The sequence below is a fragment of the Acanthopagrus latus genome, chromosome 15 (genome assembly GCF_904848185.1).
Source record: "Acanthopagrus latus isolate v.2019 chromosome 15, fAcaLat1.1, whole genome shotgun sequence".
Classification (NCBI taxonomy): domain Eukaryota; kingdom Metazoa; phylum Chordata; class Actinopteri; order Spariformes; family Sparidae; genus Acanthopagrus; species Acanthopagrus latus.
Window position 1 is genome coordinate 20,898,202 of NC_051053.1, and position 16,392 is coordinate 20,914,593.

The window sequence follows — 16,392 nt, forward strand, 5'->3', positions numbered from 1 at the left end:
AGGACAGAGATCATCTTTAAGAGACAGGCAGATGCCATCACAGGCAGCAGCAGCAGCAGCAGCAGCAGAAGCCACTTTGCGGTAAATCTGGAGCTCTCCTGTAAAACCAAACGCAGCTCCTATCACAACAACTCAACAGACGGAGCGCAGCGGAGGTTGTTCAGCAGCCACCAAAAGCCTCAGTCAGCGGCGGTAAAGCAGAGAATGAGCAAGGGGGGGGAAAAAAAGTGAGAGGAACCGCACCGCACCGCACCTCGATCGGCGGACCGGTGGACGATGACACGCCGGTCAACGAAGCCGGCGGAGCGGCTACCGTGTTTCCCCTTCTCCCTCATGTCCGGGCTCTGTCCTGCCTGCAACACTCTGCTCCTTCACCGCAGCCCCTCCCCCTACCTTCGATACTGCCGCACTCCGATCACACACCAGCACCAAGTGTCAAGTCGGCCCCGGCGTTAAAGGTGGGCGTTTCCGGTGTCAGATTTCAAAATAAAACCCCCGCCGGCGAAAGGTTTTTTTTTTTTAAGTTAATCGACAGCGAAATGACAATGAGACGAGGTGAAATCAGGCAACACGCTTACGTCTGCTGTTCAACATTCATAAAACCACGTGAGCAAAAAAACTAAAATATTCGCTTTAAAGGAGCACTGTGTAGTTTTGGAAAATAAATTCAAACTCTACAATATTACACAACCAGCAGTGTTGGGGCAACTTGTGCAACACGCTACAAAGTAATCCGTAGTTCAGTTACTTTATTTATAGAAGTAAAATAGTAAAACAACAGAAGTAAAACTCACTGGACTGAGTCATGGAGATGGTCTGCTCAGTGGCATGAAGCCAAAATGGCTCTGATCAATCTATATATCATTTCCAATTATCTGCTGTCTGTCTCCTTGTTTAAGGCTAATCGGTTTCGGTATCAACCCTAATGAAACCATACTGGTCAGCCCTTAATAATACTTTTGGTTGCTGTTGTCCAGTTGCCTCCTGATTGCTCACTATCTTTTATTAAAGCACTTAATGGTTCAATTAAATCTTACTTTAATTGCTATAAAAAGAAGTACAAATGACCGGACTTCCCAGCTATGAAAATACCAGGATCATTCATGTTGTCGGGCTGTGATGCTCAAAAAAGTGTATTTACCGTTTTACAGATGTTTCTTTCACAGTGTTGGCTTATGGGAAAAAGTCTTTCAGGGCTGCAGCGCATCACATGACGATGTAATCACACGGTTCAGCCACTAAGACAACTGGCTTCTAAGCCTGCCGGTCTTTGTGGGAACTTGTTTACTTTCCTTTTGTGCCACAAATATAACTGTAACTGAATGCACACACTGTTCTCAGAGAAAAATAAGGTCCACAGAAAGCTGTTTGAAGCTAAAAAGGTGCAGGATCCTAAAAACAGGAGCTTAGTTTGTGTAGGCAGCTTCTCTTCTGATTAAAACTTCTCCCCCAAGACTACACAGTGCACCTTTAAACTTTAAATACAGTGTTCTTCCATTGGGTTTTTCTGGATATCTTTACTATGATTTCCATCGTGCGGTCTTACTGCATAAATGACTTGTGTTGCAGCAGGAATGTAGGCCTACAGAGAGAAACACTGGACATTAATCCATGCTAGAAATATTATTTTAATGATCAATATATTCATCCCAAAATCACACCCATCTGAAGAGAACGCTGTGAACATTTCGAATATATCAGGCCAAGTTAAGACAGCGGTGACAAACGCAGTACATTTCTACTTATGAGTAAATATTGTGGCATCAGTTGCCATACAACCGCTCATATAGTGTGTTTTCTCCCAGTAACAGTGGTGGATGTCACAGCAGAGTGTCGAGTCTGGAGCTTTCCACGCTTTGTTCTAAAACAACAATGACACAGAACGACACACAGTGCGTTACCACTTTTGCCAACAGCCTCCAAAACATGTGTTATCCAATCAAGAAGCAAGAAACATAACACATAACATAACAGATTTAAGCTTCAAGACAGACTGCAGAGCTGTATTTTATATATAAATATATATATATTTCCTGGGGCATTTATGATGCTTTTATTCTGATGGGAGAACCGACTACCTCACTTCCTGTGTTTTTCTAGCCGTGTCTGTCTGACTTGACAAAACTGGAAAACAATCGGCTCCCCACTGCTGTGATAATGTAACCATCACCGTCCCATTCAAGCTCGGATGACACACACACACACACACACACAGACACACACACCCGCGCGGGTCCTTCTAATTCATATTAAGAGCCTGACGCATGTTTTGGGTTGCAGAGTTACCACATCAAACACTCTCTCCCTTAAAATAAAATAAAACAAAACAAAATAAAATAAAATAAACAGAAGTCCAGAAGTCCAGAAACCAAGAGTCTAGGTGGGCTCCCCTCCATCTCTTCCATCCACAGGTAGAAAACTAACAACACTTTTTAAAAAAAACTTGAAAAAAAAAAAAAACAAAACACCATGACACCACTTTACTTTTTACATAATAGCCTCCAAACCTCCACACACACCACAGAAACCCTCTCCGGTGCCCTCACGACTTACCTTTGTCAGTCGCAGCCATATTGATCACAACTCGTGTTTTATTCCCTGAGTTTATTTTTTCTTTTCTCTACAGCTCCACGAAACGTTCCCAGGCTGAAAAGTAAATCCGATGCGAGGTGAAAACTATCAAGTGGTCCATTCAGAGGCTCTGGTGCTGATGGAAAACGCTGCCCTCTCCTCTCAACCCCCGCGCACTCTGCTCCACTCACACTTGCGCGTATTTTCCAGCTGGTGCGCACATCTCCACAAAGACAAACTGACGCTCAAACTTTTGCGTCTCGTTGCTGCAAAACGGCATTCAGCGCTGCAGAAAGAGCACTACAGGTCGAAGCCACCGGGGGTTAATTCTCCTGCAAGCGGCTCAAAACGGCTCATCTCATTGGATTTAAGAGAGCGAGAGAGAGAAAGGAAGTCTCGGTGCGTCTCTGGATCAACAAGCATCCAACAACCCAACCCGAGCGGAGTCAACAGGGGCCGCGGTGGAAGTGTTTACCGCTCCGTGGAGAGAGAGAGAGAGAGAGAGAGAGAGAGAGAGAGAGAGAGAGAGAGAGAGAGAGAGAGAGAGAGAGAGAGAGGGCACAGTCAGCTGACAGGCCGTCTGAGAGGAGAGGAGACAGTGACGGAGTGCAGAAGAAAACCCCTCTCTGGACCGACCGAACACTCCTCCTGCCTTTTCCTCCACCGAGGAAGTCTCTGGCCGCATGTCAAACTGGGAGTGGGGCAAAACGATGATGAGGAAATAACCGCTCTTCACTTTGCCACAAAAAAGAAGAAAATCTTGAGCAACCTTTGTGCCTACATGTTGCACACAATGAGTCAAACTTGCACAAGAATCGGTGAATTTAGGACAATTATGCAAGAAGTGATAGAGACCTTCAGTCCACAGGACACCAGCTGTAGGAGCAGCACCCTCCTCTGCTGCTGAGGTGTTCAAAGTGTTGTGAATGTAAAGATAATACTGTGGTGTAATATAACTTTAGTGGCAGTCTTAAAGGTGCATTACACAACTTTCTCCCTGGTTTATAAACAGACAGAGCTCTTGATAGGAGGGACAGAGAGCTGAAGTCACACCTCGTTTTTAAAAACATACATTTTCTATTTTTCTTCTTAAAATCTTTTTACATTCTCTTTTTTTGGGGGCACTAAAATAATATTCTATATCATTTTTCATATATCAAGGGTCTAAGAAGAGGATCGTTCACTGTACAGATTGTGAAGCCCACTGAGGCAACGTGATTGTGATTTTAGCTATCCATAAGAGTTATTTGATTTACTTTGGTTCTGACAACTAGTGACCAGTAACTAAACTAAAAGAAATGAAGCGGAGTAAAAGTGCAATATTTGACTGAATTGGAAGTAGACATTGGCGGGAAATGTAAATCCTCAAGTAAAGTACCTGAATATTGTGCTTCTGTACAGTATTTATGTTCATCATTCCATCACTGGGATTATGGAGATACTCTGACAACAGAGCGCAACAAGGATTAAGTCGTTCTCTAAAAATGGAACAATTAGTGGCAATCGTAGTCCTTAGAGAGCCGAATCGCACAAGCAGGCCAAACACACACATACGCACACACACGCACACACAGCAGTGGGAGACCACGAGTGACCTGTCACACTAACTCCAACCTACAGCTTAATAGGATTGGCTTCCCTCATATAGGATTAAAGAGCGATGTGAAAACTCTTTACTTCCTCCTTTTCACACTCACACACACTCACTGACAACTTGCTGACGCCGGGCCGCTGGGTGAGCGTCAAGGCCGCGGTGCTCAACTACAATGCTGATGAATTATGCACACAGTATAAACAGTTTATGTGGCGTATACAAGACCATGGATACTCCGCTTTGGTAGCGATAACACACTGGATCATAGATATGAGGGGGATCTTCGGTGTAAAGTCACTCATAATCACCTGATATTAGTGTGTATGTAACTTGTTGAGTCTGGCTGTATCACCTGACACACGAACTCCTCCCCTGACTGTCCCCTAAGCAACAACCCGTGGACAAGCTCATCAATTTTGCAGGCCTGTTGGCTCTGTGGCTCCAAAACAAAAGGACGGCAGGCTGAGGTGGGCAGCCTGAAACAATGTGACTTCTACCATAAACTTGGCAGAGCTGGTTTGGCTCTGCAGAGCCACAGCAGCCACTCTGCCGCTCGCTGTGATATCATTACTGTAATTTACCGCCGTTTACTTAACAGTCAGACAAGATGATTTCATTGAATGTATGCAGGTCTCTTCACAGTGAGTCAAACTGGCCTTGTTTTTATGTTCTCGCAGCGTTGAAGTTAGGATGACACATCACAGGATGAGGATTATCACGCAGTACGAGGCTTACGATGTGTGAGTGGTTAAAAATAACAAATGTGTTTTCAAGTAGAAGTGAAAATAGCATCAGTGGTGTCAGTTTGTGAACAGAAACAGGACACTCAGACCTGTTTCAAGGCTGAAACAGTTCAATAATTTAATGATCGCTGATGGAAAGCTGAGACTTTATTCTTTGTCTGATGACAGCAGGCAAATAATTACAGTAAATAAAACAAAAAAACTCCCAGAAATAGAATATCTTCTCTGTCTGACCCTATTATTGGCTCTAGGGATGAGAATAACTGCGTTCAGGTGATGTCGAAATTATTGGGAAAAGTGTTTTTCTCACTCGGAAAGTCAGAGGAAAATTTGTTACACAAGTTTCCCGAGCTGACGTCATATGATGCTGAAACGTGGTGGACGAAAGTAAACAATCCTGTCGATGGTAAGACAGTTTTACCAAACTAGCGTATAGTCATTGTATCATTTGTCACTCCAGTACTGCAAACAGCTCTCAACGTGTTGTTAAACACTCTGAAATGCGATTAAATGCAAGATAACTTCTTTTTGGCGTCCATGTTGCTGCCACATTCAGACACAACCCACATGTTGTCTGATTTCTTTCAATTCAGTGTGGCCTTTAAACCTGCCCATGGTGCCTATATGAGTGGAAAGTGTGTGTGTGTGTGTGTGTGTGTGTGTGTTCTGGCTGTTGATCAGCAGCAAAGCACAGTAGTAGTAGTATAGCGAAGCCTTGACTGTTAGCTCTTCAACAAAGCAGGTGAGTTCTGTTGCATCATGTTAAAGGAAAACAGACAAACAAACAACAGCAGAGTGCTGGAAGCAAACATGTGACAAATACCTTCATCACCATCTGAAAAAGACTCTTCATCGAGAATCTCTGGCACATTGGCCCGGACTGTGTGATTTGGACACACACACAGTGGAACATGCACATGTTAATGAAAATGACATCAGACAAAGTCACAAGAGTACAGAAATCATGCAGTGCATTTATATTACTTTTATCTTATTATAATGAAGTCACAACAACAGTTTAACTGTGAATTAATTTGATTGTGTTTAAAAGTAATGTGAATGAAGAGAAAATGTGATCTTTCTTTACATACCTTCATCGTCCGACATGTCGAGGTACTCGTTCATGGTCTCCGGGACGTTGATTTTGTGTTTTTCTGATGCGCTCTGTAAATGTGAGAAGACGACGGACAGCTGAACAATACAGTCATGCCGACCAAAATTATGATGACGTGTTTGTATTCTGGGCAAATTCCAAAGTTGAGATTTAATGAAGAGAGCTTTTTTTAACCCTTCCAAATCACATCAGCATTCATACTGTGCCTCTATTCAACAACATATGCAGTGACACAAAATATAATGTGTGCTTACGCAGGCTGAAACCAACCACTTTAAACCAATAATATCATGACGTGCAACCATCAATCAGTCTTCAATTTTTATCAGACAGAGAGCTACGATTTGTTACTTCGCGTCGTTGTGTCATTGGGTGTCGCCACCTCGCTTATACTCTGTTTCACTCGGAAATACGTCACGATGAAGCCGATTATAAACCAGATCAAAATGAAAAATATGAGCAGGGCTTTAAAAGTATACTATAATCTTTCATAATATATCAACTGATCATTTGAGCTAATTTTCAACACACAACTATTAGATGACATATGCAGAGTGTTGCTGTGTTTGCTGCATATTAACACATTGACACCCTTAACCCTAAAAGTGCTCTTGATATATAAGGGTGCTATCTTAAAGCCATGAGATGAGATAATCAGGGAGTTCATCAGAAACTCAAAACTGTGTCAATTAATGAATACTCAAGTGTGACCTTCACATATATACGTATATCCAAACAGGGACATTAACCTGATTCTTAGCCGTGGCCTCTGTCAGTGTAAGAAGTAATGCTACTGTATGTCTGAAGGCCACACATGTCTGACCAGCCTGTGGACGTAGCTTCAATAGAGACACAAAACAACAGCAGAGGCCTCCGCACAGTGAATAACAGATCAGTCACACAAGGTGTTGAGAGAGGAACGACCTTGATCTTTAAGTTATTTCATTCACGACTAAAACACTTTGCTGCTGATTGTGCAGGATCCTCAGTGTCCTCTCTGTCCGTCTCTTCACTCTCCGTCCCCCTCATCCATTCATCATCCCACCTCCTCTATGTTTTTCCTGCTGCCTTCTCCTTCCTCCCCCTTTTTTTTCCTCCCGGGACACGTGCATGTATGGGATCGCTGTCAGTGGCCTGGGCTATTTGAGGAGAAACCTTAAGCTCCGATCTAAGCCCTTTCTCTGTCTCCTAATCAGGATAACTTCACACATGTGACACAGCGGGACTCGCTGACTTACTCGCTGGCTGATTTGCAGGATTCACACACTGACTCCACTCACAGTTCGGCGCTGGTGATTGGCCAGGTTTCAGACATCGTAGCCATTACTGGTCTTACAGCTCCTAATTTCAAATGTTTTTTGGGAGGCAACTCCTACATCTTATATGTCAGAGAATCCTTGAAAGCACCACCAATCATGAACTGTGCATGCAATTGTGAAAAATGTAAAAAATATCCCAGAGTGACAAAACATTTAAAAAATTCATAAATATCAAATGGCTGCCTGGAAAGTAGGAAATGAATTTTACTGCTTTAATAATTCTTAACTGAGTACATAATACAACGTATATGAGATTGGTGTATGTCCTGAAGCATGCAGAATTATTAGTGTAATTATTCAAACTGAGAATACTAAATTCTTACTTTTCAAATGTTTTAAATGTTTTAATTTCTCGTATCGTCTGGGTACCAAAAAAGATGACTAATAACTTTTCAGTAATGCAGCATGAAGCATGATAATTTCCTCATTTTCAGGTTAATTTATAATTCTGCCCCTGCTCTCATATTCAGCCAACTGCCAAGTTAGAGAAAATATCAATGAGACTTAAAGGGGCTCTGTGTAACAATCTGTGGCCATTCACATGTATTAATCACTTTATCAATGGCCATATGTGAGCGGATTGTAACGTGACGTGACAAATTAGACCTTCTCCGTCTCTCTCTGTTTCCTGGACAAGCATGCGGATGATTTGTTTAAATTGTTAAATGCTGCTGGACTGTGGATTTCTTTGTGAAGGCCTCTGGTAGATCAGTGACGGTCCAAAGGATGAGACATAATGCACGTTCTCGAGTGCCTCGTCTAAGTGCCTCTCTCCGCTCCCCTAACAGAAAGCAACAGCTAATGATAGTTTAGAAATTGATTCCGCTAACATAAACTAACGACCTTCCAGCACAGCACCGACGTTCCACAGAGCCCCTTTCAATCAGTCTGGAAATTATTGGTAATGTGACAAAGATTGTGTGCATTCAAGTGTCTCACCATGGTGGTGAGGTTTTCATCCGTCATGGGCCGCAGAGTGTCCACCACAGAGATGTACCCAAGGCGACAGGCGATGGATAGGGCAGTGTTCCCGTTCTGACCGGTGACAGACCAGCAGGAAGTTATTCACAGAAAAACACAAAGAGCATTCGGTTTAATTGACCGAGCCTCATCTCTGTTTGTATGTGCGTGTGTGGTTGCCAGTGTGTTTGTGCACTGACCACGGTGAGCTCATTGGCCGAGGCCCCGTGCTGAAGCAGCAGGTTGATGATGTGGGTGTGGCCCTGCTGAGCTGCCTGGTGTAGAGGAGTGTACCCGTTCTAGACGGAGACACGCAAACAGTCAGGGAGAGAGAGGAAATACGACAATATATTGTGGAAAAAGGGCACAAAAACAGCAGCACAAAACTGCGCATTTGAGTGTGCATCGGTGGGTGAGCTTGTGTTTTTCTACCTTGGTTTTGCCATTGACTCTGGCGTGGTTCTGCAGCAGGAAGTTCGCCATCTTCGCGTTGCCATAGTGGCAGGCCACGTGCAGCGGCGTGTAACCCATCTGCGTGAAGGAGAGTAGAGGAGGAGGAGACACAGACATGGAGGGGTGAGGAGATGGGGAGAGGAGGAAAACACAGTCACGTACACCGACTGGAGGTCTCACCTCGTTACATCACAGTGTCTGAGAATTTAGAAATGATTGGGATACAAAATTTGACTTGCCTCGGCTTCCTAACACACTGTCTCTAATTCTAAATACAACTTCAAAAACAGCATCGTGTTTCACAGCCACGCTGAATTATGAGCACAGTGCTCAGTGGCAACGAAGGAGATCAGTGAGTGAATAACCTATTCCCTGTAAACAACTGTCCTGTCAGCACAAATACACAAACACACACACACACACGATAACCTTGTGTTAGTCCAACCTTCAGCTACGTGAGCAAACTGCTACGAAGCCCGTATGTGCGTAACTGGATGTAACTGACAGTGTGGCTGAATATTAGAGCTCGTGCGTGCTCGTGCGTTTGCGGCAGTGGGTGGCGCATCTATAAAGACATGAACACCTTCCACTCAGGTATCAATCCTTTATTTATGTAGCACCTGAGATGATTCTGGACCAATGTGTGTGAGTGTGTGCCCACAAGTGTGTGAGTGTATTTTCCGATGCCATCAGTGCTCTCAAACTATTAAGGAAAATCCTGTTTAAATGGAGAAAATCAGAAACACAAGCATGTGCTGCAAAGTCAAATGTTGCCTGTGAATTAAAGCTGACATGTCAAAGCTACTGAAAGAGATTTAAAGACCTTTATCTGTGTGTGTGTGTTTACAATTGTGCGTGTGTGTTTGAGAAAGCTTTACCTTTGTTGCTGGGTTGACGTCGGCCCCGTGGTTGAGAAGGACTTCTGCAACGTTGACCTTGTCTTCCTGAGCTGCTAGGTGGAGTGGTGTAAGTCCGCTCTGTATATACGGAAAGGACACACACAAACACATGTCAACACACAAATACATTTGTTGTGGAGGGAGATCAGAACAAGCCTCAGCAAACCGGATGCTGGAAATCAGTATGAAAAGACTCATTTGTTTTTCTTCCATACCTTATTGCACACATTGACGTTGGCGTTCTTGGCCAGCAGCAGTGACACCAGGTCCACGCTGCCCTCCTGCGCTGCCAGGTGAATGGGGCCGATGCCTTGCCGCGTCACCGCGTTGGTGTCGGCGCCGTACTCCAGCAGTGTGGTCCCAATGTCCATTTGGTTCTTTTTGGCAGCGATGTGGAGCGGCGTGTAGCCATTCTGAAGCAGGCGAAAGACATGCAGGGGTTAAGAGGCGGCGGTGAGCTCTTCTTCTTCCTCCAGCTCCTCTGGCTCTTTACTGTTGGTCTAACATATCATCTATAATATGATATCTTGTGTTTTTATTTGGCATCTTCATTACATCTACATTATAGTCTAACAGGGTTGTCAGGTGACCATTAATGTGCCACTACAGTTGCAACACACTGTCATTTATATTTGATATAATAACAACATTTTCTGCACTGGAAGGAACCAAACCTGATTCAGGAGTATAGGTTTCCATAAGTTTCAGTTGTCCAACAATAGTTAGTTCAACATTTTATCTACAGAAGTAATATTTGCTACAGTTATGCAACTGTATTTAAAGAATAGTCTTAGCTATGGATTGACCCACATAAGACAATAACAATGCTGAAGCGCAGGAAACATCTTGTCTCAAGCCTCATCAGTTTACCCAACACTGATTATTTTCACATCTATGGACCATTGGATTCAAGCCTCTGAATGAACGGAGCGAACAGACAAAGGAGCAGCTGTGACCATTCTGACATTCCTCGTGTTGATCACCATGGAGAGGATCTGTGAAAAGGCATTAAACTAAAGACAGCCCTTAAATACATTTCCCTGTTGGATCCCAGTGGTGGTACTGTAAGCTGTAGGTGGGCCTCATTCAACTCCCTGAGCTCCACAGAGGAGGTGGGCTGAGTTAGTCTACAATCCCTAATCCAATAAAGATGGGACGCTGTGTAAACCTTATAAAAAATGCAATCATTCCCTCAAACTATGTTTTTATGGACAATGGTTTTATATTTCCTCGGCCAATCCTTGGCTGTGAACAACTGGCCCCTCTCATACTGAATCACGATACCATCACCTGCTAACAGTTTACCTGTTGGTGTTTTTTTGGGACATTTCCCAGCTTTCCCAGTTTTTTGTTGCTCCTGTCCCAACATGTCTGAAATGTGTTGGTGGCATCACATTCATAATAAGCACATTTACAAAAATGTATGAAGTTGAAAGCGGAAAACATTAAATCTTGTCTTTGTACTTTTTAATTGCATAATTGTAAGAATCAACACATTTCCACATTCTGTTGTATGTTTTTACCTAGTGTGCAAACTTTTTGGGAATCGAGGTTGTAAAAGAAGTGTCACATGTGTGTCTCTGTTATCACTCTTGTTGCTGAAACTGAGCTCTGAAACCCAAAACTCTACTGATGTCACACATTATTTCCTAACAGCTCTCTGCCTTTGAATCAAATTTCATCTCTTGGATTGTTCACTGCAAGACTTATTTCGCAAGTGAAAATCACAGTTTCAATCGATGTGATGCAATGTTTTACTCCACTGCTCTGTGATCATCAATGCTCGCATTTGAGTGTGCAAACACTGCTAGGCAACTCCTCTAGTACACAAAGATTCATCCCTTTCCAAAAAGCACTTAAATTAGACCAAGCACTCCGACTTTAGTACCCAGCCAAATGAAAAACAATTTATAGTGGGAGAAACTGAGAGAAAGGGAGGCAGGGAGGAATGACTAAGAGTGTGGGAGGGAGGCAGCAGAAGTAGAGGAATAAATAGAGACTGATACAGATTAACTGAGAGAGAGAGAGAGCTTGCAGGGAAGACAGCGAGCAAGGATAAATGAGCTTTACGAGCTTCGGTCTCCCCTCGAAGGGTGTCTGCCCAGCCAGAAAACATTTCCTGCCATATTTTGGCTGTTTCTGCCATTCTGCTCATACTTCTTCTGTGGTTTTGACAGGCGACCAAAGCCTAGCAGGAGACAGACCACAACTTGACCCACATGTCACTGACCATGTGTGTTTGTGTGTAGCTAAAGCGCAGTAACTAAAGTGCTTTTTATTGGGAAACACACAAAATTTACAGCCCTGAAACAGACTTCACACAAGTGGGTATTTTGAAGTACTGACTGGCTCTAGTAATAATTTATAACATGTATAACACATAAGCAGTTCACTCACATGTGCTCTCCAGTTTTATCTTATGAGAAATATAGTAAAACAGAAAATACAGTATCCAGTCAACCCATGAGCCCAATACACTGAAACTACAAGCTAAATTCTGGCTGGTTGAGTGACTTCAAAGCCGCACAACGTCAAAGAGTACACCAGGTGGAATGTGAGCATTAGATCATCGTACACACAGACAGATATGACATACATTGTTAATGATCTGAGATGGCAACTGGAGGCGTAAGCCAGGTGGGTTTATTGTAGAATGAGTGTTAATGTGTGTTTGTGTGGATACCTTGGCGGCAGCATGTGGGGAAGCTCCCTGATCCAGCAGCAGCAGTGCTACTCTCTGATTATCGTAGTGAGCAGCTACATGCAGTGGAGTTAGCCCGCTCTAAAACACCCACACACACACACACACACACACACACACACACACACACAAGCATGCAGCAAAACACCAGGTTAGAGGATCGCTGAACACACACCAGCACACACTCCGATAAGTAAAATGAAAGACCCACACCAACAGAACCCAAAGACATGAAGTGAGATGGATGCACAGATCGACAGTGCAGGAGACAGTTAGAGGAGCGACTTCATGCTGCAATCAAGAAGAAGTTAGGATGATATCATCAACAGAGACAGATGATTATGTCTTTGCTGGACTGTGAAAAGTATTTTTCAAAATGCTCCAATTGTTGGTTCATTTAGAGGATTTGTTTCAACCCCAACAGGGAACATTTAAAAGAGCGCACCACTGATTTAGCATTCTGCTAGCATTGTCAAGTGTTGGACTCACAGTGGACGAAGAAAGAGCAAATCAATACAGCGGAACCAGAAATATAAGCTTTGCAACTGTAAATCACCTACATTACCCACAATGCAGCAGTCTAATATCATTACACATACTCTGACTTCCCATTTTAGAATGATGCTACAAACACTGATGAACATGTTTGTCTGCGTCATTATTTGCCAAAAATTCAAACACTAAAAACAAAGATCCTAAAGCAATATGATGTGCCTTTTACAATTGTACAAAAGGCCAGAACACTTTAAGAAACAGTTTAAGAAATACCTGTTTACGTGTGGACAGAGCCTCCGGTGTGTTATGCTAGCAGCAGTTAGCAGAGGTTACAGATGTCTGTCTGGACAGATCACTTCTTACAAACTCCAAATTTAGTTCTTCCTCACTCTTGCAGTTTTTAGCCTCTACCAGCTGACATCACTTGATGCATGAATCATCCACAAAACGCCTTCATCAGCCTTTTTCCCACATATGGAGCAGCACCACCCTTGAACTGTAAACATACTTTGGTGAAGTTCCCCTTTAATCCTTCATTCTATCTGAATAAAAGCAGCCACAAGAGTCGTAGGTGGACGGTTTTCATTGGACAGCGATGATGTGACAGTTAGTGTGTTGTTCACCAGTAGTAGCAGAGTGTTAGCAGCAGCAGCAGCGGCAGCATCTTGTTGTTATTGTCTTGGATTAAAACTCCCCTCCTGACTCAGCAGGCTGCAGGCCTGAGTCACCAGGATGCTCACTGAGTCACAGGAATGCCCCTCGTATTTTCACAAAACCTCGAGTTTACTCGAAAGTGTGCAGAGTCCGTCCTGATACTCTCATGAGCTGCTGCCATGTGTTGTTGAAACTGTCCTGGACGAAATGTGATGAAATCAACCACGTCATTGTCTTCATTCTCATCTCTAAAGAAAACCAGCGTAATCAAACAACAATAAAGGCCTGATTTTGCTTTGTGCTCAGACTCAGAGCTACAATGGGACTGATTTTAACGCGACACCACCAAGCTGTGTGGAAGCTTCATTATCATACCTGACTGCCATTATGTTAAATGCTCTCAGATGGTGGCACACACACACACACACACACACACACACACACACACACACACACACACACACACACACACACACACACACACTCACACACACACACACACACACACACACACACACACACACACACACACACACACACACTATAATCAGTGCCAGTAGGTCTGTGCTAAGTCAGTAAGTGTGTCAATATGTGTGTGTGTGCATGTGTATACAAATGCGTTTGCACAAGGGCGCACGTGGAGGTGGATCGAGTGCATGTCATCAGGGGAATAAAAGCAAATGTACCCAGAAGGTTTCTCTTCTTTTTTGCAACAGGACAAGCATCTGTTGGCTGTGTTGTCCCGGGGTCACTTTTGAACCTGGACACTCCTCCACACAACCACCACCTCCTCATGTGCAGCTCGGAAAAATGCAACTCCAAAAAGGTTTCTGTTAACTCTCTCGGAGACAGGTTGGATAAGGACAGGTGACAGAAGACTTGCAGAATGATTCATGGTCACAGCATCTGGATGACTTTCTGATTTTGGCCACTTTTTGACTTGCTCTCCCCAGAAAATTCAAGATTAACAAACATCAGGACTCAACTCAACAGCTGAATATGTATAATTTCTTCTTACTTTCTTGTATAACGTTATCTTCTACATACAGATGCTAATAATCCCATCAGCTATTCACAGGAATCTCCAGGGATTATTTTAAAACTCTGATCCTGACACGCCTCATTCTGGGTTGCTTTTAATGATGTGGTGAAAACTCCTGCCTCCTTTCTTACTCTGCTCTGCGTAGGAGTGTCATCTCCTGCCTAATATGTAGAGTCGTTTCTGTGCCAAACCCCTCCTTCCTCAGACAGCTCATGTTTTCCAGCAGCAACGCATCTGAAAACACCTTTAAATGTTTGAGATAAAGAACGACTCCCTACAGTGTGTTGTGTCACCCGGCGTCTCCTCAGTTTTTAAAGACGTCTCACCTTCCCAGCAGCATCCGGCGCAGCTCTCTTCTGTAGCAGGAGACTGGCCACCTCCATCTTGCCGTACTTTGCTGCCACATGAAGGGGGCTGAACCCTTTCTGTTGAACACAAAATAAAACACATCATCAGATTGAAAGACAGTGGGAAGATGGAGAAGACTTATTCAACAGGAAGTACAGGAAGTTGCACTATTTTAGGTCAGTCGTTCTGGCCTGGGGTCGAGCCCCTCCTCATAACAACATAGTTTCTCACATGGTTGTAAAGAAATCATCTGAATTGTTACGTTCAGACACAGAAACGGTAAAGAGACAGTATCCATTATGAACTAAAACCTTGGAAAATAAAGAATTCATACAGATATGGCGCCGGTGGCAACACAACTGAAATAATGAACCTACGTGAATAAAGATTTTCACTGATCAGTCCACTCAAAGTCATTTTAGTTCATTCAAACTAATTTCTGTTACTGTTTCAAACCCAAATGAAAATGTTCATTTGCTACAGTGTCTTTACGTAGAAATGCTTTTGCTGGATAACATTTTACAGATGAAATTGTCATTCAAAAGCACAATCAAAGTAAAACGTATGTTGTAGAGGAAGTTCAACATTGTGAAAAGTTTATGAATAACATTAAAATTGATATTTAAAAACTACAATAAATGACTTAATAAACAAATTAACTCAATTAAAATGTATGAGGATAGAAATTAACATCTTGTGCATGCACTAAGTAACTTAAAATAACCTTTGAACTTCAGATTGTTTTAAAGTATGTGATACCCTGAGAGACTCATCCAAAGCCCTTATTTCCTCATGTATTCCAGAGCTATAAATGGCAGCTGTATAATGTGATCATGTTAATCTCGGCTTCCTTCCTGTGTGTATGTGAAGATATTTAAAGACATTAGGTCATATTTTCCAGAGGAATGTGGGACTCCCGCAGATTCCCATTCCACGCTCTGAAACACATGACCTCATTTGTGTGATTGATTACAGTCAGTACAATTTTACAAAGGGTCACTTTAGAGAAGATTGTGCAGAGAGGGAGACATTAGTTTTAAAAGCTCATTTTTAAAAAAAAAATGTAGGTACTTAAATGATAACTTTGTTTCATAAACATCATAAATGGGTCAATGAAAGTGTTCCCAGATTAGTGTGACATCATTTCCGTGAACAGCTGACTCAGGTGACGTCCCAAAAGATGCTGCATGTGAGTGAGAGAGAGTGAGAGAGAGAGCACTGGCACCATGGGGGTTTACCCTTCATTAATCTGTTCCACTGACAGAGGTCACCTTCACCGACAGCCGCCCTCCCGCCCCCCGAGCAACATTATCACACATGCACAAACTAATTCCATAAAGGCGACGCCACGTCTCTTTCTGACCTTGATCTGCACAATTAGTCACATGCGAAGCCGCCACCACTAAAAAATTCACATTATCCCTTCACGGTCGACTGCGCGGATGAAAAAAAAAACAAAAACGTCCTGAGTTGAAAATAAGTGCTTTAAATTACTGGGC

The 16,392-nt window shown here is 43.1% G+C and overlaps 1 protein-coding gene across 34 annotated transcripts in view; it reads right to left on the bottom strand.

Moving 5' to 3' along the window:
- Positions 1–16,392, bottom strand: part of LOC119033143 (ankyrin-3-like) — a 137,617-nt gene that overhangs the window by 38,378 nt on the left and 82,847 nt on the right. For 20 of the 34 annotated variants that reach the window (XM_037122814.1, XM_037122813.1, XM_037122811.1 and 17 more), the window contains exons 15-23: positions 14,872–14,970; positions 12,337–12,435; positions 9,869–10,066; positions 9,633–9,731; positions 8,734–8,832; positions 8,502–8,600; positions 8,281–8,376; positions 6,000–6,072; positions 5,732–5,788 (exon numbers count right to left, since the gene is read on the bottom strand). In XM_037122814.1, coding sequence (XP_036978709.1) covers positions 5,732–5,788; positions 6,000–6,072; positions 8,281–8,376; positions 8,502–8,600; positions 8,734–8,832; positions 9,633–9,731; positions 9,869–10,066; positions 12,337–12,435; positions 14,872–14,970 — 919 coding nt within the window. Of the gene's footprint in view, positions 1–253; positions 1,862–2,553; positions 4,317–5,731; positions 5,789–5,999; positions 6,073–8,280; positions 8,377–8,501; positions 8,601–8,733; positions 8,833–9,632; positions 9,732–9,868; positions 10,067–12,336; positions 12,436–13,122; positions 13,248–14,871; positions 14,971–16,392 lie in introns of those variants that run through there. The other 14 variants (XM_037122787.1, XM_037122805.1, XM_037122803.1 and 11 more) reach the window with 7 other exon arrangements.